The following is a 24042-nucleotide window of genomic DNA, read 5'->3' as shown; positions in this document are numbered from 1 at the left end:
CTCTCACATACCCTAGGTTGATAGATATGAGCAAAATATAATTATTTTGTATTTATAATTTTCATAATTCACATCAATCCTTGTGGTATTCCTTCCGCATCATCTTTTGTTTAATAAGACTGCTTATCCATTTCACTTCCACTCTGTTTTATTCTTCAAACTCTCAGGATATTTCATCATGGATGTATTTTTTTAAATACTTTCTATGCACTATTGACATCCTTTCCATTAAGCAACCAATACCAGGTATCAAACCTAATATTCTCTACAGTTGGTCATAATTTCCTGCACTTTGGTTCAGCACATGACCTTTACTGAATGAAATATCCATATACTTAGCCAATTCGTAAGTTAGTAAAACATGATCACTGTCACCAACTGAAGGTAGAATAGTCATGTCTTTTACTGAACTCCCTCCTGTTGACTCTATAATCAGGTCTAGTACTTTTTGACCTCTAATTCTTTCTCGAACATGCTGCTTAAAGAATGTCTCCCAAGAGCTGAATAAGCTCTTGGGAGAGCTCAATAAGTTCAGCTTTATTATTCTCATGAGATTTCAGGGCTATCCAGCAAAATTCCCTCTAAGCTGTCTCTATGCACTCACACTAAACATTTGCTTTCAGAATTCCTAATTTTATTATTATAATTGCATAACATAACAGGACGTCCAAAGACTCCCTGAGGGAGGGTGCCTGCTCTACAGCTCTGTCTCCACCAGTCCACTAACCGCAACTACTTCGCCATCTACTAACGACGACCACCACTTTCACAGACAATCACAAACATCGATGCCCAAGGTGGGATTTGAACCCACAGCCTTTTGGCTGGAGAGCAGATACGCTAACCACTCGGCAAACCAGGCCAGCAATTTACAGTCAATAATTTTTGAACATACTCTAACAAATGAATTATATGATAAATCATACTTGCAAATTATTTTATTTAGTAATTTCCTTAATGTCTCCACTCCAATATTATTCAAACCCATTCCACCTTAATACACTCAGATTAGTTACTTTCAGATTGCTCTGTGTTGGGGAAATGATGTTGACATCAGCAAGTTATAGTCTACCATCCAGACAGTATAGTCACATGAATTCTTGTAAACAGTGATAGATTTCTGTAGTTATGCAGATTTAAGCAGTTTATTTTCCACTAGACTAGACTATAATAAATTTAGTTTGATCCTTTATCCAAGTGAAGGCAAACAAAAGTTTGCACCTGAAGTATCTTCAGGACTGAGGCAACTCTTAGTAAAGGTGGACCAAGCTCTCATCACTCCTTGTCTTAGTATCTCCCACAATGCAAAAACACATCTCCTTGCGGACATGTATAATGCTATGCATTAAGGGAAGGGCCACTACCCAGACCGGTTTCGACCTTTATTGAGGTCTCATCAGTTCTGGGTCTGCCTAATGCAGATTTAAGTGAATTAAATTAGCACTTGCAATTTTACCGGTTATGGCTAGATGAAAAAAGAGCAACATTAATATGGGAAATATTACATTAGCAGTTTTAGTGAATTAAATATTCAAAATGTCACTGTCAATGTTTAAGTGGAAAATAACTGCAAATTCATTTAAATTTGAGTAGCCTAGAAAAATGTGCTGAAATGGCAATGCCAATATTGCCATCGGATTAAGAGTTTGTGGCTTGAGAATTTCACTATTGTGAACACAGGCTACTGCACATATTAAGTCTGAGACTGAAACTTATGCACATGGACCAGCAAAAATCAGATTGAGCAGATTGAGATTGGAATATCGCTACCCAGCCAATGTTCAGATAATTAAAGTCACTCATAATAATTAGTCATTTTATACCCAATAGATTTATTTGTCAATGCACTTCATCATCTAAATCACTAGATCTGTAGCATCAGGGTGAGTTTGAAGCTATATGGTGTGAGGTGGAGAATAAATTGTATTTGATCTTGTCAGAGTTCCCTCATACCATGTAGCTGCAAACTCACTGCTACTAATATTGTAGCATAGTTTTCTAACTTAACTGGGCTCAAATGAATATGAATGAATGAATGAATGAATATGAAAGAATAACTCTTCTAAATCCAGATAGCGTGAGGATTACAGATGCATTAGAGGTTGTTCAGTTAATGAGTGCCCATTTCATTAAAAGCTATCAACCTGGTGAATGCAACATGGAGCTCACTCTTACCTCTTCACTAGATGAAGAAATGGAGGTATACGAGGCCAAGGTATTAGAGCTGTTGCACAAACTGAATAAGAATTCAGCAATAGGCACTGATGGAATATCAGCACGTGTGCTAAAAGAGTGTTCAGCTGAACTGGCCATTCCTTTCCCAGGATGTTTAATATGAGTCTCAGAACAGGGAAGATTCTGCAGGAATGGAAGGAAATGTATGGTAATTCCATTGCACAAGACCTCAACTTGAACAATTGTGCACAAGTCTGGTCTCCTGGCTTCTGTTGCGATTCTGATATATTGGAGAGAGAGAGAGAGAGAGAGAGAGAGTACAAAGGAGAGTGTTAAAAATGATATCAGGATTGTGGAAATACTGATTAAGAAGACAGATTGAGAATTTGTAGACTGCAGACACTAGCAAAGAGGAGAAAGAGGGGTGATATGATTTAGACTTACAAACTTCTGAAAGGATCATACAGGATTTCAATTGATGAAATTTTCCAATTTATGGAGGGTGGGGAAAGGACGAGAGCGCATTCTTGGAAGCTGGGAATGAAGGCCACCAAGAAGGGTGTGAGGGCTAGATTTTTCTCTCAGAGGGTGGTGCATGATTGGAATGGATTGCCATTGGATGTTATGAGTGCAAGAAGTGTGAATGAATTCAAGAATAAGCATGATAGCTGGTGTGTGTAGTATGTGACCTCCATTGATGAGTCTCTGACTCCCTGGAGGTCTCACTTAATAATAATAAAATCATCTGATATCATTGGCAATATATTCGTTTCCTCTCTTTTCTTGTCTATCATTCCTAAAAATACTGTACACCCTTCACACACAATATTAGTTAGTACATCTTCTTCTTCTGAGTCATATCTCACTAATGTCTATAATCTGAGGCCACAAATTATTCACTAAGGTAACAAACTCAACCCCTCTGTTCTTGATACTTTGGGCATTTGTGTATAGTGAGTACCAAGATCATATTTTAGCAATTTACGTATTATAGCCAAGTGAGATGCATACACAGATTCAGCCCAGAGATCCTTGGAAATATGTTTGGATTGAATCGAGCTTGTTGCCCTAAGTTTCTCTTCCAAAATTTTTCTTCTCAATTATGCTTGTATAAATATTAACTGGAAGCTGCGAGGAGTGGTTGAACTGTGGAATGCATTGCCTGATAGAGTGGTGAGAGCACAAACGGTCAATGAGTTCAAAGAGTGGTATGATAGACTGCGTTTTCTCAGATGGGCCTCCCATGATGAGTCTTTTGACTCCATGGAAGTCTGAATCATCATCATCATAATAAAATTCTTCTATAATTCTCACATTCAGTTCATTTCCATTTTTATAGATCGGTACTCTTGGAATAAGGAATTAGACAAAAAGACAATAATCAATGCTGCTTGACTCCTACTCAAGAACTCTCTGGTAGTAACAATATCTAAATGTATTCAAGGTTAAGAGGATTAAATAAGGTAGGTATGAAACAGATGAATGAAGAGATAAGACATGCTATTTGGAAGAAGATGAGCAGTTGCATGAGGAGTATAAAGAGCAGGCCATGAAGGTGTACTTCTGCTATCCTCACCTGGTAAGGATAGCAGAAGTACAGTGTAAGCAGAAGTTAACTAAGAGGCAAAAAAAAAAAAAATCCTAGGAAGTTCTTTAGATATATAGCCTATTAATAGAAGAAAGACTGATTATGGAGAGATAATAATGGTTGATGAAAATGAATAATCACTGTAGAGGATATAGTTGGCATATTAAATGAGCAGTTCATAAAAGATATTTCATCCTCATGAATGCAACATCATGCAGAACTTGAGTGCAGTAGGAAGAGAGGAGAACACTGATGGTGAGTGGGGTAGTTGAGCAAACTTGATGGTAATAAGGCTACAGGACTTGATATGCCACTCTGTGCTTTGAGGGAATGCTCTAGGGAGTTAAACTTTTATGTATAATTCAAAGATGCCAAGAAATTATATTGTTAGTTTCATCCTTTATCCAAGTGTTAGCAAACTTCCTTGGCATCTTTAATTTACAGTATAACCAAGTGAAAAAAACCCAAAAAACTTTCAACTTTTTTGATGAATGTTTTTAACATGAATCTTGCATTGGGCCCACTTTCAAAGTGTGATAAGGCAAAATTGTTCTGCTTCATAAGGGAAATAATAAGACTAAGGCGTCTTTCAAATTATAGGTGAATCTGTATGTTTGGAATTACAGTTAAAGTCAGAGAGGCTAGTTAGGACCAAGAGTACTCTCTTTGATAGACAGCATGGGTTTGCTAAAGGAAGATCATATTTTAGCAATCTACTTATGATAGCAAAGTAACAAATGCATTGGACAAGCGAGACGCATATGCATACACAGTGCTATGTTCAGATTTTGCAACTTGAAAAGCTGGTAATTAACTTTGAACAGATGGGGGTTAGATAGTAGATTAATGTGCTGGATTGGAGAATGGCTGCTGTCTGATAGGTATGAGAAAGTCATATATGGGAGAGCAATATCCCAGAACTAAGTTTTAAAAAAAAGTTAAATAAACAAATGCATGGAGACAGGCTACTACATCTTCTTTTAAGCATTACTTGTTTATTTTAATTTTATAACAAATTTATTCTTCTTTATTGTCTACTCCAATAAATAGAGGTGTAAAAGTGTAATCTTATGAAAATAAGCATACTCCTGAAGAAGTGTACCTGTCAGTAAATTTTTTAAAAAAATGAATTTTTTATTTTTTTTAATATAAGCTGTAGTCATTAAATTCAGATATAAATTTAAAGAATGTTTTTACAATCATAGAGATCTAATTGGACAAGCGAGTCTTAGTCTTATTGAGTCAAGATCTGAATCAAGAGATAGCACTTATCATGATGACATCATGAGGGTTGATGAATCATGGGACAAATTAAAATCTGTCTTCATAGAGAAATGTACCAATACCTTGTGTCCTGATAGAGCAGTAAAAAAGAAAGATTGGATAACTGACAAAATTCTCTCTCTCATGGAACAACGCAGATTATATAAAAATCACAGTCCAACAAAATATAAAGAGGTTCAAAAAATTATTAAAGACAAGATCAAAGAAGCAGAATAAATCTGGATGAATGAAAAATGTAGAGAAATTGAAATTCTACAAGAAAAGCATGACAGTTTTAATCTACACAAAAAGCTGAAAGAGACCTCCGGTATATTTAAGAAAAAACAACTACGTGTCCTTCGAAACAAAAAGGGAGAAATAATATCAGAAAAAGATGACAAAATACAAGAATGGGTGAAATACGTAGAAGAGCTCTTTTCTGATAACAGACAGCAGAAAATACTTATGAACAGATGGACGGTCCATACATTCTAAGCTCAGAGGTAGAATGTGTGCTGAACTCAGCTAAAAATGGTAAAGCCTTAGGCCCTGACAGAATACCAGCAGAAATAGTAAAGTTATTAGAAGGTGACAACATTGCTATATTAGTAAAGCTATTTAATAAGGTCTACGATATAGGCATATTCCCATAAGACTGGTTAAAGTCGACCTTCATCATGCTACTTAAAAAAGCAAGTGTGAAAACTTGTAATGACTATAGAATGATCAGCCTAATGAGTCATGTTCTCAAAATATACCTGAAAATAATTCAAAAAAGAATATACAGAAAATGTGAAGACACCATCAGTGATACCCAGTTTGGCTTTAGAAATGGCTTGGGAACAAGAGAGACTCTTTTCTGCTCTCAAATCTTATTCCAAAAATGTATTGATCAAAACAAGGAAGTATTCATTTGCTTCATTGACTTTGAGAAAGCATTTGATAAAGTCCAACATACTAAAATGATTGCACTATTAAAGAGAATTGGATTAGATGGTAAAGACATCAGGATCATTCAAAACTGATATTGGAACCAAAAGGCATCTGTTCAAGTTGATGACATTATTACAGACTCCATTAACATCAAACGAGGAGTAAGGCAAGGATGTGTGCTGTCACCTCTTCTTTTTAACATATACTCAGAAGCCATATTTCCAAAAATCTTAAAAGGAAGAGAGGAAGGGATTAATGTAAATGGTGAAATCATTAGTAACATCCGATATGCTGATGACACAGCTATCCTGGCTGACAATATTCAGGATCTTCAAAATCTTCTGGAACTAGTGAATGAAGAGAGTGAAAAAATGGGATTAAAAATAAATATCACCAAAACTAAATTCATGGTCATAAGCAAGAAACCAATTCTTAATTCATCACTTTCTTTAAATGGGAAACGAATAGAAAGAGTGACAAAGTTTAAGTATCTCGGATGCTGGTTAAATGAAGAATGCAATCCAGAAATGGAAATAAAAGTTAGAATTGAAATGGCAAGAAAAAATTTTCTCCTGATGAAATCAACACTGTGTAACCGCAACTTAAACTTAGAGTACACATGGTTAAATGCTATGTATGGTCTATACTGCTGTACGGTGCAGAAACTTGGACCTTGAAGAAAACATCAATAAAAAAACTTGAAGCCTTTGAGATGTGGTTATACAGATGAATGTTAAAAATCCCATGGACAGAAAAAAGGCCAATCAGGAAGTACTGGAACAAATTGGGAAATCACGTGAACTTTTAGATACCATAAAAAGAAGGAAAAACTGCATATCTTGGTCACCTACTTCGTAATGAAAAATATAAAATACTGCAATTGCTTATAAAGGGGAAGATAAATGGAAGAAGAGAATAAGGAAGACTGACGCTGGCAGACATCAGACAGTGGACTGGCATGAGCTCTGAGGGACTATTTAGAGTGGCTGAGGATCGCTCAAAATTTGCCAAGGTGGTCGTCGACCTCTGATAGGAGATGGCACTCAAAGAAGAGATCTAATACTTTCATTGACTATCTTATCAATGGAGGGAAGTTCCAAAGTAGTCAAGATCTGATGAGATGACGAGTAAAATACTTCCCCTTCAGAAGGGGATGATAAGACTGATGAGACTTAGAATTCTAAGCCAGTCTCTGCATGTTTGGAGAGATTGACGATAATTGTCCAGAAGCAAATTGATAACAGGCTTCTCTGTAATGGTCATCATAGCTTTGCTAAAGATGATGTAGTGGTTTAGCAATACTTACATATTACAACAAGGCAACAAATGGATATACAGTGGTATATTTATATTTTGCAAAGGCTATTGATATACTTCTCATGCCAAGTTGGAAGCTAAACTGTAACAGCTGGGTTTTTGAATAAGAGACTGTGTCAAGTTGATGAATGAAGGGATTAAGCATGAAATCTGGAAGAAGGCACTGTGGATTCAGCACAAGAATGAGTAATGGTAATCGGTAATAAGTAATGGTAATCAGTTGCTTGAAGAGTATAAAGAGTGGGTCAGGAAGGTGACTCAGTTTGTAAGGACAGCCAAAGTGTGGTTTGAGCAAAAATTAACAAACCAGGCCAAGAAAAATTCTAGGAATTTTTTTTTTATATGTAGCCTACAGAAAGAAGTATTATGGCAAGATGATGCTAACGTATGAAAATGGTAAATGGGTAACTGCTGTGGAGTCAAGGTAGTCAGTGACCATTTCATCAGGGAGTTCCATCCTCATCAGTGTGATATCATGAGTAGCTCAAGTGTAGAGGAAATGAGAGAAGATGGCTTATTGCTGAGCAATCAAGAGGCATATGAGGAGTTAAGTAAGCATGATATGACAATAAGCCAATATGACTTGATGACTTATCACATGTGTCTTAAGGGGATGTTCTAAGGAGTTAGTCTCAGTCTTGGCTTTCCTGTTTAACAAGAATCTTGCAACAGCATTCATTTCAAAGGAGTGAAAAGAAGTTTACTAATATAAATGCCAATGTATAATACAGTGGTATACATTTTTGTAAGTATACCACTGTATTAAGTGGCAAGCTTTTGATAGACTGCCATGCAACAAGTTAGTATCTAAACTGGCACTGTGGACAGGTGACTGTCTATGAGATCAGTATCAGCAAGTTGTGTTGGAGGAGTGTTATCTTGAAAGAAAAAGTCAATAGTGGTGTGACTCAGGGATCTGTTGTATATTAATTATATTGGGGTAGGTTTAACTTTAGATATGTAAACATTTACAGATGATGCAAAATTGGGAAGAACAATGAAGAGTCAAGCAAATGTTGTGGCCTTCCAGGAGGGCTTGAATAGACTTTGTGAGTTCAAGTATCAATTTGATGTTGCAGAGTATGAGGTTCTGAAAGTGGGTAAGCAGCAACAGGATGCAAAGTATACATTTAGTGGAGATATTTTAAAGGAGGTTCAGGAGACAAGAGATCTGGGAGTGCTGTTGGATAAGGATCTGAAGTTCAGGAGTCACATTGCTATAATCTGATGCAATGACTCCACAATTAGAGCAATGATGCAGAGGACCTTAACAAGCAAAAAATAAATAGGTTATGGTTTCATTGTATAAGGCCTTAATCAGGCCTCATATGAATTATTCTGCAGAAATTTGGTCACTTTCTAATATATCCTCATTGCCATTTATTTATGCTTATGGCCATGAAACTGGCAAGTGAAAAGTATAATCACAATTTCCAGAAACAAATGATGAAAATCTTAATATATAAAAGTTCATGATATCCTCATTGCCATGATTTCATGGCAATGAGGATATATTAGAAAGGATCCAGAGAAAAGTGACCAAGGTGGTAACTGGTTTTTGGGATGTGAAGACAGATCTAGGAAATGCAATTTCCAAAGCCTAGTGAATTGGAAAGGAGAGAGAGACAGAGAGAGAGGAATATGATTGAGACATTTAAGTTGGTAAGGGGTAGTTACTGACATAATGTAGAAGAAATTTTTCACAGAATGGTAGAAGGGAGTAGAATAAGAAGCCATCCCTAGAAACTGTATACGGAAGGTGTAAGTGACAAGAAGGTTGTGGCTGGAGAGTGGGATGCATTGCCTGACAGTGTGGCAAATGAAGACGCATTGAATATGAAAGCACAGGTGGATGGGCTTTGTGTGTGATAGTGTGTACCTTCCTTGGTGAGTGTTTTGATTCCATGGATGTCTGGTGTTAATTATTATTAAGTATGTAGTTTTTTAATGTGAGTGCATGAGTGTGTCTTGTTTCTTGTGATAATTTTGCTAAATGTTTCACTAGCCTATATGTTGGACTGTCTACTATTAATTCGAGTTGTATTATTGGTAGAGCAATATACCTCTCATAGTCCGGCTTCACTATAGTCTGGTTTTAAATCCTAAAAAATTAGTACACAAAATTATTTTTTTTATACATAAATGTTCGTTTTTTTTCCCTTTGTACAGTCAAGTCTCTTTTTTGTGCAATTTTAAATTTATGCGATACGATATTTCAATTTTTTTTTTTGGGTTCCCCATTGTATATGTATGTACCTAGACTCGACGAGAATGTTGTTCAACGTCTTCGATGTTCTTCTACGGCATTATGTTCAACGTCTTAATGTGTAAGCTATGTATAGTACGAGTAAGCAGTGGACGTTTGTGAACTTTAATGTTGAATTAACTTCTATGTCTGTCAGTTTTCGATGCACAAATCTACAGTAAAGTTGATTTGTGATAATTAAATTTTAATCCCATTTAAAAAAAACTACATGAGTGCAAAAAGAAAATGCGAAAGTGATTCTGTCACCAAGAGACGTAAATGGTTCACTTTAGAACAAAAGCTCGATATAATCAAGCTTCATGAAGGTGCATCCTTTGCTAAAATAGGCTGTGAAAAAGGGATGGACAAGTCATCAGTTCGACAACTTACCAAAAAAAAAAAGAGATCAATACAAATCGCAAGGTATGGCTATGGCTTCTTATTTATCAAAAATAGTGACTAAAACCAGAAGCACTCAAATGGTAAATATGGAGCGGCTATTATCCATATGGATCGAAGACTTAACTCAAAAGCGAGTTCCACTTAGTCAAATGGAAATTCAAGCCAAAGCATTAAGTCTTTACAATGACTTAAAGACTATTGATGATATAGAAAACAAACGTGAGGGAACTAGTGAAAATTTTACGGCAAGTTGTGGGTGGTTTTTCGTTTTAAGCAATGAACTGGTATTCACAATGTTCGTATTCTTGTCGAATCTGCCAGTGCAGATAAAGAGGCTGCTTTAAGATATCTGAAGAAATTGAGTGAAATCATACAAAAAGGTGGCTACAAAGATGAATAAATATTTAACGTTGATGAAATGGGATTATTCTGGAAAAAGTTGCCATCATGAACTTTTATAGCAACCAATGAAAAGTCATGCCATGGACATAAAATTTCAAAAGACCGTCTCACACTGTAATTAGGTGGAAATGCAGCAGGGGATTTCCAATTAAAAAACCGATGCTTGTGTACCATGCAGAAAATCCTAGAGTTAATGCAGAGAAAAAGGATTAGATTTTAAGATTTTATTGATCTTAGATAATGCCCCCGGTCATCAGACTGGTCTTTGCGATTTAAATGAAAATGTACAAATAACTTTTCTTCCAACAAATACGACATTGGTGATCCAACCAATGGATTATGGTGTCATTGTGACATTTAAGGCCTATTATTTGTGCCGCACTTTTTCGCAAACCATAAAAGCTACAACAGGAGAAAATGTGTCTACTTTACCGGAATTTTGAAAGAGCTACAACATCAGAAAAGTTATCGAAAATATAGGCGAAGCATGGCATGAATTAACGGCAAGCAATATGAGGGCAGTATTAGTGACTTCAGCAAACTCATTTTGCTGAAGTCACTAATAATGGTGGAAATTGGACAGCAACTTGGTTTCAAAGAGTTAGGTTCCATCGACGTAATTGAGTGCATTGAATCGAACACTAATGAACTGGATAATGAAACACTTATTAACATGGATGAACAACAAGCTTATGAAGAGCGGGAGGACAAGTTAGATAATGACGACTGTGTTGAAGTGCCTGCACGAGAATTAACAGCTGAACAACTATCAAAAATTATTGGAATGGTTGAAACCTTGTCAGAGCATATTATGGAAGTTGATCCCAATATTGAACCTAGCCTTACAATTCGCTGAATGATAAACAATGCAATTTGTAGCTACAAAGACATGTATGAAGAGAAAAAAAACCAAAGAAGAAAAATGTGCAGACATCGATATTGCAATTTTTAGAGAATAAAAAATGAATTATGAAAAACGTATTTTTTGTTTAATTATTTTTGATAAATACATTTGAATTATTCATCTCATTTTATTTATTGAAAAACAGGGAGAATTTTATTTTTGGAACCAATTACCATTTTTTATATGTATTTAGTTGCTTGATTAGTCCGGTTTCAAACAGTCCAGGATATCAGTGGAACCGATTACCCGGACTATGCGAGGTATTGCTGTATATACATTTTTGGAAGTCTTGAGTTGTATGCCTGGAGTTTCTTTTCAATATTGATGCCAAGATGCTGTTTTGTCTATAATATGGACACAGAAAAAGTAAAAGAATATTCCAAATTACAGCCCTCATACCTATTTCAAACTAGTATATTTTATCTGCTACCTACTAAGGCCAATCACTGCCCCCCCCATCCCCTCCTATCTGCCACCTGAAAGCTATGTTATTGTGTGCAAGCAGGATTTTTTTGTCTCTGTCTAAAGAGGAATATAACAAAGATCTGTATTTAAGTTTTGTCGATCTGGAAAAGGCATATGACAAGGTGCCAAGAGAGAAACTATTCAATATGCTACAGTTATATGGTGTCAATGGGACATTATATCAAGCAATACTTAGTCTTTATTTGAGTTGTAAGTCAGCAGTTAGAATTGAAGGAAGTACAGAAAGATGGTTTAATGTTAAATCTGGTGTGAGACAAGGATGTACATTATCCCCTCTCGTATTCATTATCTATATGGATCACATTATGAAGGAAAATGGTATTAAACATATCAAAATTGGAGATGTCAATGTCAGCTCTTTGCTTTATGCAGAAGATGTTATACTTCTAAATAAATCCGCTACAAGTCTGCAAGATTCCCTGACTAAATTGAATAACTGTTGTAATAAATATGGTATGAAGGTCAGCAATAAAAAGACAAAGACAACGAAAATAGGCAGAGTCATTGAAAATGTTGACTGGGTTGTGAACGGAGAACCTGTGGAACAAGTAAAACATTTCAGCTACTTAGGCATAATTTTTAGTGAAGATGGTAAATTAAATATGGAAATAGACAACAGAATCACCAAAGCTGGTATGGTAGGAAGTCAAATGAATAAATTCATATGGAATAAGAGAGAAATTAGTCGGAACACTAAATTAGCTGTATACAAAACGGTGTTCAAACCAGTTTTAACTTATGGATCTGAGAGCTGGGTCAGAAGTGAAACACTTGACCAAAGACTAGAGACTGCAGATATGAGTCCTGAGAAAGATTAGAAGTGTGAACAGATGGCAATATCATATTAAAAATGAGGATATTAGGAAAGGACTACTTGACATTGTCTGCATCCAGGAATTATTATTATTATTATTCCTGATACCTCCAAGGAGTCAGAGGACTCATTGTGGGAGGACATCTTCAACTATCTCTACACCTTACCTCTACTACGAATCAACGCCATCTACTGCCCACCTCCAACACCACAACTAGTAATTTTTGTCTGTAAATTGCGTGTGTTCTGAATGCATTAGCACAGCTAATCTCAGGTGATATGGTCACTTAAACAGAATGATAGAAATATAAGATCTGGTAATGTTGGAGTCTTGACAGGTAACAGACTGATTTGGAGGAAAATTGTAGATAGGAAGTTAGTAATGATGTAAATTTTTCATGTAGTACTATCATAGCTTGTATACCCCTTGAGGATACATGGGAGGAATTTGATGATGTCTAAAGAGGAAAATGCCAAAAACAGAATTCTTAATAGAGATGAAAAATCATATCAGCCAGTTCTTGGAAACCCTTTCAGAGGCAAAGTGTAAAACCATCACCTGAGTACACAAAAGGTTATTCATCAAATCAGTTGTAACTGACAAATGTTCCTGGATGGTAAGATGAATTTAATCATTACCATGAGACCACCTCATTCATTAGAGATTTGATAATGCTCAGAAAAAATTCCATATTGGTCTGGAGAGTAGGGTTTGGTTATTTCACGAGACTTCCATCTATAAAAGGTTTACAACCTTTTGTGGTGGGAGTCATAAAAATATTGAAGAAATAAAAATATTAAATATGTTTGCCAGAAGCTATCAAAAATCTGTTAGATGTAACTGCTCTGCAAAACAGTGAACAACTAAACACTAACAAATTAGAATGCACAGAAGCCATACCACTGAGAAAGTTAGTTATGGTTCCATAATTCTTGAAGGCTGCAATTGTATATCACAAGGCATAGGGTGATTTTTCTTAAAAAAAAAATATTAATAATGAAAACAGTGTTATTTGGACTTCAAAAATGTATTATCTGGATGAAATATTAGATTTAATTAATACAGGATTATAATTAGCTTTATTTTTTTGTTAATTGAATGTGATAATCATGAACAACAGTCACTTCAAAATTGGATAAAGTTTGTCTGCATTGATGAATCCAGTTGCCAGTAAGCTACAGAGTAGAATATAAAGTAAAAAAATAAATCTGCTATGTGTAATAGAAACATTACCAAATATTATGGGGTAGTGTATGTACCCTGATACAGGTCATCCTTTGTCAACAAACCTTAGCTTAGAATGTAGTAGAGTAGCTTAAATATATAGCTGTCTCAAGCAAAGATAATGTACTATGTTCACCGAACTATCATTTTGAAGGAAATGTTCTCATTAAAACATGCATGGCATGCCCATGTTATAAAAAGCATTTCTTAACAAGAAATGCTTTTTATTTTTATTTTTTTTTACTAGAATTTATACACACATTTGCTACCTGTTTGAATCTTGACAAGACAAACCGCTATAGATTTTTAAGTTTTGCTGTCCTTGTAATACAAGTCTGCATTTCACCTCAACAGACTGTGTATTTCAATTTCATTATGGAATATGGAATGTATGCCTGTATAATTTTGCAATGTACAAGATGGCAATGAGAGCGCTGATCTAAGAAAGAATGAGAGCAACTATACAGATGGTTTGAATGATAAAAAAAAAGAGGAATTATTTGTAGGAAGTGAGATTGCTAGGTTGCGCACAGTGATACAAAATGCGCAGCAGCAATTAGAGCACCTGCAAAACTCTTTCCAGAGTGATTCGGCTAACGTAAATAAACAGCGTAAGAGTGGGAGAGTTTTTGAAATGAAGGAAAGAGTGTTGTATGGTGACTCGTTATTAAGAGGGGTGATAGATGGCAGTGTAACTAAATCGTACTTACCGGGTGAAAAATTTAAGGATGTAAGTGAGAGTATTAGAGTGCAAAAACAGAGGGTGAAAGAATTAATAATTGTGGCGGGTACGAATGAATTGAAAGGTGATAAATTTTTTATGAGAGAGGACTTTTAAAAAATATTAGAAATATAAGAAAGTATTGTTCAAGGTAGCGAAAGAAAAGAGTGACAGAGTTAAAATGGTGAGTCTGTTGCCGCGGTATGACAGACAGGAGTTTAGAAGGAGGGCCATAATCGCAAATGACATTATGCGCAGGTTATGCAGACGGTGTGGTGTGGAATTCGTGGACGTGTGGAATGAGTTCGATGGGTGAAAGGACTTATACAAGATGGATGGCCTGCATTTGAATGGACTTGGTGTGCGGAGACTGGAAAAAGTGTTGCTGAATGAAGTGAAAACGGATGTGCAGAACCAGGGAAACTAGAACTACCAAGGGGGGGGGGGGTGGATATGCAAACTTCAGTGAGATAGTTGAGTGTAAAAATGTATATAATGTACCCGAACCAGCACTAAGGACAAAAAATGGGAATGGGACATTTAGAATAATGCATCAAGATAGGGGTGGAACAAAGGGATCACTGCATTTCATGTATACTAATGCCAGAAGTATTAGGAACAAGAAGGAAGAATTTTTGGCCTTGATTGGCTCTTCCTGGCCACAGGTTATTGGCATTAGTGAAACACGGCTGATGGAAGATGATATAGTTAGTGGGATAGAATGTGGAGGTTATAGTGTGTTTAGGAGGGACAGAGAGAATAAAATGGGGGAGGGGTGTTATTGATGATAGCTGATGAACTGCAGCCAAGGAGAATTGAAGTATTGCAGGATAGTGAAAGGAGCTCATATGAGGCTATTTGGTATGAGATTGAGACTGGCAGAATAAAATATACAGTTGGGTGCTGCTATAGACCAGGTGATGGAATAGATGGAGGAGATAGTATGCATAAACAAATTGATGAAATGAGTGGAAGGAGGGTAATTATTATGGGGGATTTCAACTATGGCAACATTGATTGGAAGGAGGAGAGGACACATGTGAGGAAGGAAATGGATTTTATTCAATTATTCAGGGATAACTATCTGAGACAGCATGTAATTGAAAATATTAGAGGTGTAAGAGTGCTTGACCTGGTAATAGCATCTCACAATTTGACTGTAATGAATATGACCATGTTGCCACCTATTGGTGAGAGTGATCATAAGGTCTTGACCTGGGAGGTTGCTAAAGGTGTGGAATTTTTGATTAAGACAGGGTATATGTGGAATTACCGTGCTGGCAAGTTTGACAAGCTTAGGAGATTGCTTGGATCAGTGCCATGGCATATACAACTGCAAGGGCTGGACGTCGATAGAGCATGGGAAGTGGTCAAGGAGCATTTACAGGAGATTATGGCTGATTGTATACTAAGGTCCAAATAGTAAAACAAGTAGGGGTTAAATGGATGAATAACACCATTAAGCTTGAGCTGCAAAAAAAGAAACAACTGTGGAGGGAATTTAAAGAAAGGGGTGACCTGCAGGCACACGAACGGCATAAAGTGCAGGCCAGAAGGGTAACGAGTGTGGTAAAAACAGCAAAAGTCGATTATGAAAGGAAACTAGCTATGCAAGCAAAAGAGAATCCCAAACAGTTCTTTCAATATGCTGCAAGCAAGAAAAAACTGTACATGGCAAAATGATTTTAAGGAATGACGATGGTAAGGAGGTCACTGAACCAGTCGATATAGTGGAGTTACTGAGCGCGCACTTTGCAAAAGTATATCATCCAAGTGGTGACATTGACAAAATGAAGGAAACATTAGTTTATACGGGAATTGTGATGAATGAAGTGGAGGTGAATAGTCTATTACAGAACCTTAATGTGAATACATCTGTGGGATTGGATGGTATACCGGCATGGGTATTGCATGAAGCGGCTAAGGAATTATCAGTGCACTCGACCATGTTGTTTAATCTGAGTCTCGGGTCTGGTTTGTTTAGTCCCGAAGGCGTGGAAAGAGGGGAAAATAGTTTCACTGCATAAAGGAGGATCCAAGACTATGGTGGCAAATTACCGACCGATCAGCATATCACGAGTCGTTGTCAAGGTCTTAGAGAAAGTAGTCAAGGGAAAAATACAGGAATGGATTGATGAAAATGAGATACTGTACAGGAGACAGCATGGCTTTGTGAAGAGTAGATCATGCCTCAGTAACTTGCTCAAGTTTTATAACAAGGTGACGGCAGAACTGGATAAGGGAAATGGGTTTACAGTGATACTGCTGGACCTGGCAAAAGCATTTGACAGGATACCACATGGAAATCTAATCTGTAAACTACAACATATGGGAATGGATATAGGGTTGGTGAGATGGATAGGTGGGTGGTTGATGGAGAGATATCAAAGAGTAGTTACTCAGGAGTAGAGTCCAAAAGACGGCCTGTGACTAGTGGTGTGCCGCAGGGTTCTGTACTTGGACCACTGCTGTTTAATCTGTTCATTAACGATATAGGGAAGGATCTAAGTGGAACAGTTCATTTGTTCGCTGATGATGCAAAGTTGGGAAGGGCAATAGTAAATGCAGAAGATGTCAAAGTCTTGCAGGATGATTTAGATAGATTGGAGTTCTGGGCTAAGGAGAATGGATGTCAATTTAATGTGATAAAATGTAAGGTTATGCATTTTGGAGTGGAAAGATTAGCAGCAGTATACCACATTGGTGGAAATGTACTCCAAGAGATTGATGAGACCAGGTATTTGGGAGTGTTGGTGGATAGGGAGATGAAGCTTTGGGGGCACATTGCAAAAGTAGCTAAGTCAGCTCATCAACTCACTTGGTTGTTGAAAAGTACCTTGATGAGCAGAGACAAGCAAGTTATTGTACCTCTGTACCGAGCCCTGATAAGACCTCATCTCGACTACTGTGCTCAGATTTGGTCACCTCAGTTCCTTCTTGATGGGGAGGAGGTGGAGAGGATCCAGAGGCGAGTGACTAAGATAATAGCAGGTCTATGGAATGAACCATATGAGAACAGGTTGAAGATTTGTGGGTTGCAGAAACTAGTTGATAGGCGGAAAAGGGGAGATATGATTGAGACATTCAAATTGCTAAAAGGATTCTATAGGATTAATTCAGTGGATATTTTTGAGATCAGGACTGGTGGTGGGAGAACCAGGGGACACCTATGGAAGCTGGGCAAGAGTGTGGTTAGCAGGGGTGTTAGAGCTGGGTTCTTTACTTTTAGAGTGGTAAATGACTGGAATAAGCTGCCAGAGTCTGTTGTGGGTGCTATGACAGTGAGCGAGTTCAAGGCAAGGTATGATAGATACTGTGAGAATGTCGAATAGTTGTGTGGACATGATGTTTAGGGCCTCCCTCGATGAGTCTAAGGACTCCCTGGAGTAGCCCGAAATAATAATAATAATACTTGACAGATATCATATAGCTGTTTATGAGGAGTTTTTTTTTTTTTTTTAATCAGATGATTGATAAATAATTTACATTGCCAAGTGTGACACCACCACATCATGCTCACTGTAAATTACAAGAGGCAAAATCTACATTTGGATTCAAGGATAGGGTTCCTAAGCTTACTGAAATCATGAGTCGTCTGCTACACTACTGTGTGTGTATATTTGCTCGCATATATATGACAAACCAAATACAGATAGAATAGCTATTGCAATTTTTTTATTGCTATAAAATGCTGAAGGAATTTATAACCAACATTGTTATAATTTGATTATGATTTTTTTGCATCTTTCTTTAGCTCCTAGTGCATTTCTTTAAATTTATTAGTCCATTTGATTGAATTTAAAAGTTCAAACAAAAAAGGAATCAACTTATTTGCTTTTTTTTTATTTTTAAAAATTTGGATTATTAGTTTTTAAATACAAAAGTTTTGCAGTCGTGGGTTGACAACCCCTGCAATAGAATGTTAGAGGAGTGCATGCACAAGATCTATAGAGAGTGTGTATATGGCAACAAAGTGAGATAAGAACGTGGATGATATGATAGTGATGGTTGGTACGTTTAATCTGAGAGGTAGCGTGAATCATGTATCTCAAGATTTGAGGTTATTGTTAGGAAATGAGCAGCAGAAAAGTATGAGAGGAAGATAGTGTGCATTTTACATTTTTGAATTTTTATATGAATAAATATTGTTACATTTCTTAGAAGATTTACTAATTTCATACCTTGACTATAAGCCTTTTGACTCTCTCTCTGCCATACAACTGAAGGGACAGGATTTCCTTTGGCTCTGCACACTAAGGTGACATTTGATCCTTCCCGTGCCAATATATCTGCATTGGTACCTGGTTCAATAATGACAGGGGGCACTGAAAAAAGAAACATAACCTAAGTTTATTATTTTATTCAATATTGTCATTATTAAAAAGGTAGTTCTATGAAGGAAGTTTATTTTGCACTTGGTTAGACTATAATAAATTTAATTTAATCCTTTATCCAAGTGTAAGCAAACAAAGTTTGCACTTGAAAATATCTTCAGGACTGAGGTAAGGTGGTTTAACACCAGGCAACTCCAAGCAAAGGTGGACCAAGCTCTCATCACTCCTTGTCTCAGTATCTCCCATAATGCAAAACACATCTCCTTGCAGATATGTATACTGCTATGCATTGAGGGAAGGGCCACTACCCAGACCGGTTTCGACCTTTATTGAGGTGTATTTAAGTAAAGACCTCTCTAAAAATTAAACGATCCCGAAAGATCACCCAACTCAGCGTTACTCCACTCAATGACAGGCCCACCCCATCACCAAGAAGAACTTCTCAGCATTGGCTCTACCCAGTGGCAGGCTCACCCCGCCAGCAGACAAAGCCATAATCTCAGCGGTGGCCCTACTCAGAGACAGGCAAAAACCTACCCTAAGCAGAGCCTCTCATATATCCAGCCCCACCCCTCATCAGCGAGTAGGTAGACCTGGATTCAACCTTTATTGAGGTCTCATCAGCGGGAGGCAGACCCAAACATGGAGATACTAAGGCAGAAGCAATAGGAGAGGTCATATTTACCTATACGGGTTACCAACAGGTGTACCACCTTATTATTGAATTACTCTGGATTTAGAGGAAATAATTCAATAATAAGGTGGTACACCTGTTGGTAACCCGTATAGGTAAATATGACCTCTCCTATTGCTTCTGCCTTAGTATCTCCACGTTTGGGTCTGCCTCCCACTGACGAGACCTCAATAAAGGTCAAAACTGGTCTGGGTAGTGGCCCTTCCCTTAATGCATAGCAGTATACACGTCTGCAAGTAGATGTGCTTTGCATTATGGGAGATGCTGAGACAAGGAGTGATGAGAGCTTGGTCCATCTTTGCTCGGAGTTTCCTGGTGTTGCACCACCTTACCTCAGTCCTGAAGATATTTTCAGGAGCAAACTTTGTTTGCTTACACTTTGATAAAGGATTGAACTAAATTTATTATTGTAGTTCTATGAAGCTCCAGAGTTCATCAAGGAAGGCCCACTTTAGTTCACACTATGTAATCATACCTCTCTTTAAACTCATTCAGTGACAGCATCCTCATCACTTCCACACCATTCATTAACTAGCATAGTGGACAGGATAAGTTTCAAAGAAAGGAGCAAAGTTTTGTGGATATCATAATGTTTCCTTTAGAAAGTGATGCAAATGATGACTTGAAAGGATAACTGATACAAGATGAGAGAAGGAGAGGGAACAGATATGGAATGAGACAAAGTCATGAAAGAGTATAGGATCAAGGGAAAGTGAGATGAGAGCAAGGCAGATGATAAGTATGGGGAGCAAGCTGGGAATCAATCTATGAGGGGAGTGATGTATGGAGATTCGCCGATTCGTGGTGGATTATAAAGAATACAATAGAACTTGTGTCAGCAATGTTTTATCATTGTGGGTCAAATTTTGCAATTTGTATGATCATCACTTAATGCACGGGTCAGACGGGCGGGGATATGTTAGTACAAAAATTCATTAAATACTATTTTGATATCGCAAACACAAATAAACATACTTAAATCACAAATTTATATATAAATTATAAATAATGATAAATATATGTAAACAATTATAAAAAAGATACATACATAATCAAACAATAGAAAAATATTATTATTTTAAACACAGTGTCATTGAATACCTTGGTTTTGTTTATCTTTGCACAGGATAACTAAATTTGATTCATAACTAAAAACTTTTACATGGACACATGACTCAGAATATTCACGTTAGTTTGCTTCTTATTGGATCTAAAACATAATTAATCTGAGAAAATATTTGCTCACACATATTTGACAAAATATAGATAGAATACCTACTGCAACTTTTTTTTCATTGCTATAAATGCTGAAGGAATTGATATCCGACATTTTCATAATTTGATTATGATTTTTGGCATCTTTCTTTAGCTCCTAGTACATTTCTTTAAATTTGTTAGTCCATATGATTGAATTTAAAAGTTCAAACACACAAAAAATGGAACTAACTTATTCGCTTTTTTTATTTAAAAAAAATTTAGATTATTAGTTTTCAAATACAAACTTTTGACAGGTCATAGATTGCCAATCCCTGCAATAGAATGTTAGAGGAGTGTTTGCAGAACTATAGAGAGTGGGTATATGGCAACAAAGTGATGTGATAATGTATATGGCATAATAGTGATGGTTGGTACATTTGATCTGAGAGGTAGCCTGAATTGTGTATATAAAGATTTGGGGTTATTGTTAGGAAATGAGCAGCAGAAAAGTATGAGAGAGAAGATAGTGTGCATTTTACATAGATACAATAATGCAGAGTTGAGGAAAAGAACAGCAATAATGAAAGACATAATAGTGAGTCTAAACCAAAACAGAGGTCTGGAATATGAGGATGCTTGAAGCGCATTTCAGGATAAAAGAGTGCTGTATGTAAGAGATGGACTGCATTTGAACATGGAGCAATTGAGTGTGTCAGGACAAGGAAAATAGAATTGAGAAGAGTAGGGATGACCTGTTGTAGGGGTAGGAGATGGTAGAATGTATGATATATTGCAGAGTCAAATAGGATCTAGAGGGAATAATAATGGGTATAGAAATGGTGATAATGCTTCTTTATACAAATGACAGGAGTATCAACAATAAAGGAAGTGAACTTGTGATATTGATCATATCAGACTGTCTAAAGATTATTGGAATCAGTGAAATGTGGTAGATGATGTCCTGACAGGATAGAAAAGTACAGTATATTTTGACAGGACAGGAAGTAAAAACAGGGTAGTGAGGTGTCGATGAGTTGAGTTCTCTCAGAGTTAAGAATTTGGAAGGAAATGGCATAGTCATATTGAAAGTGTAGTGCAAGAAAAGATATTTGTTTGGATGTTGCTATAGGCTAGGGAACACAAAGAGCGATGAGCCGGAAATGTTTAGGCATCAAGTTAGCAAGTGCAAAGTTAGTGATGATTATGAGAGATTTTAACTATAGTAGTATAAATTGGGCAGAGGAAGCAGCATACAGTAATAAAGGAATGGAATTTCTAGAATTCTTTAAGGGCAAATTGCTCAAGCAACATGCAGTAGAGGGAACACAAGTATCAGGAGTATCAAGTATTTGGTCCTTGCATCTGAGGATGCAACTGTAACTGAGATGTCAGTCTTGCCTGCATTGGTGAGAGTGACCATGCAGTTTTGACTTGGAGATTGAATACAGATGCAGAAGTATCAAGGGAAAAGGAATTTAACTGGAATTATAAGGGGCAGGTGAAAAAGATAAAAACAGTTTGGTGTAAAGTGGATGAGTAATGAAATCAAACAGGAATTGAAAATGGAAAAGAGGTTGTGGAAAAAGTATAAAGAAAAAGGTGGAGAGCAGTTGCATGAAGAATAATATGACTCATGCCAGGAAAGTTACTAGTAAGTAGTAAGGAAAACAAAATTGGAATACAAGGTGAGATGAGTTCTACAGTCCAAGGAAAATCCTAGGAATACTTTTGTTATTGGGCAGATCAGATGCTATAGTTGAACTGTTAATGATCAATTTATTGGGTCATTTCATCCTTGAAAAGCCAGTTACTTTCCAGCATGGGGAAGATTAAAGGGCTTAGAAGTGAATTAGGAGAATGTATCAGATTTTAAGAGATATGGAAGTCAATAAGGCAGTGGATTGGATTTCACCTCGTGCTTTTAGAGAATACGATAAAGAGCTAACAGTGCCATCGAACTGGCTGTTCAATGAAAGGCTGGCTACTGGGTAAGTGAGAGGAGAATAAAGATAGTGCCATTGCATAAAGGTGGTAATAGAATGCAGGAGTTAAAAAACAGACCAGTTTATATTTTCTCTGTTAGAGAACCTATATAGATTGTCTGAAAGGGTGAGTGTGTGGGATATCAGTTCAATGTTGCAATGTGTAAAGTTTTAAAATTTGGGAAGCAAAGATGGGATGCAGAATATTAGATTGATCGGAATATTTTGGATGAGATGGACTTGGGAGTTGTGGTGGATGGGAACTTAAAATTTCGGGGACATTTTGTTAACACTGTGAGGATGACACAGCGGATTATGGGAATGATGTGGAAAACAATGAACTGTAGATGATTCCACAGTACAAGACTGCATATGGATTACTCTGCACAGATTTGGTTGCAAGGTTTTCAAAAGGATGATGAGATGCTGGAGAGAGAGTCTAGAGATGATTGATGAAATTAATTTATGGCCTTTGGAATGTGGAATATTAGGACAGATTGAGAGAATGCAAATCACAGAGCCTAGTGAATAGAAAGAAGAGGGTAGACATGATCGAGAGGTATAAGTTGGTAAGGAGTAAATGCCAGATTAGTATATGAGAATTACCATATGAGATTTTTCATCTCTTGCCTCATCTTAATCAACTGATCTTTCAAATCTTGCGTCACAATATATTTCTCACATCAATTGCCTTGTGCACTGAATATGCACAATTTGTTCTTTTGAATCCTTTGTATTAGAAGAATGGATACAGTGAAACTTTAACAGACAAAATAATTGATAATTATCATCCCTCTCCCAGATTGCAATGCGATGTTAACCACCTTACTGGCCATTATGGATCAAATACGCATCCTCATACGCTTCGTATCCATCATATTTCAATGTAATATCAATGGTGTTACAATTTTAATATGCACTTCGCATCCATGATAACGTTTACGTCTATAGACGTTTTGGCTGGTAGCGTTCACTGCACTTCACAGATATAATCTGTATACTACCTTCAAAGCAGCCCAGAAGTTCTCATCTTTCTTACTACCTATCAACGATACAGTATTACCTCTATCCTTGCTTGTTTATCAAATACTTTGTTCTTGCCACCTTCATTACTTTGAACAGACTGGCTATTCTGCTACGATCAGAATCCAAGAACATCAAGGTTATGTAAGGCTTTGGAATCTGAAGGTTCAGACCTTGCTTCTCATGCTATCAACACTAGACGTAAAGTTCACTAGAAATATACCAAGATGCTACACTATAGTAGGTTCAAATTTGATTGTCTATTTTTAGAATCATGTAAAGCTGGTGACTGGGTTTGAAGAGCTCTGAAAGACAAGTTGTTTAGTTTGAAAAATAG

At 36.7% G+C, this 24042-nt stretch overlaps 1 protein-coding gene across 10 annotated transcripts in view; it reads right to left on the bottom strand.

Annotated features, from left to right (window-relative positions):
• The window catches only part of LOC150104529 (lachesin-like), a 1086504-nt gene that overhangs the window by 298950 nt on the left and 763512 nt on the right, over positions 1–24042 (bottom strand). For all 10 annotated transcript variants that reach the window (XM_090395729.1, XM_090395728.1, XM_090395732.1 and 7 more), the window contains one exon: positions 18657–18800. In XM_090395729.1, coding sequence (XP_090251855.1) covers positions 18657–18800 — 144 coding nt within the window. The remainder of the gene's footprint in view (positions 1–18656; positions 18801–24042) is intronic.

The sequence above is a fragment of the Typopeltis vanoorti genome, chromosome 7, assembly GCF_054136105.1.
Source record: "Typopeltis vanoorti isolate ZY-2024b chromosome 7, IOZ_Tvanoo_1.0, whole genome shotgun sequence".
NCBI lineage: Eukaryota > Metazoa > Arthropoda > Arachnida > Uropygi > Thelyphonidae > Typopeltis > Typopeltis vanoorti.
This window is presented reverse-complemented; position numbering and strand designations above follow the sequence as displayed.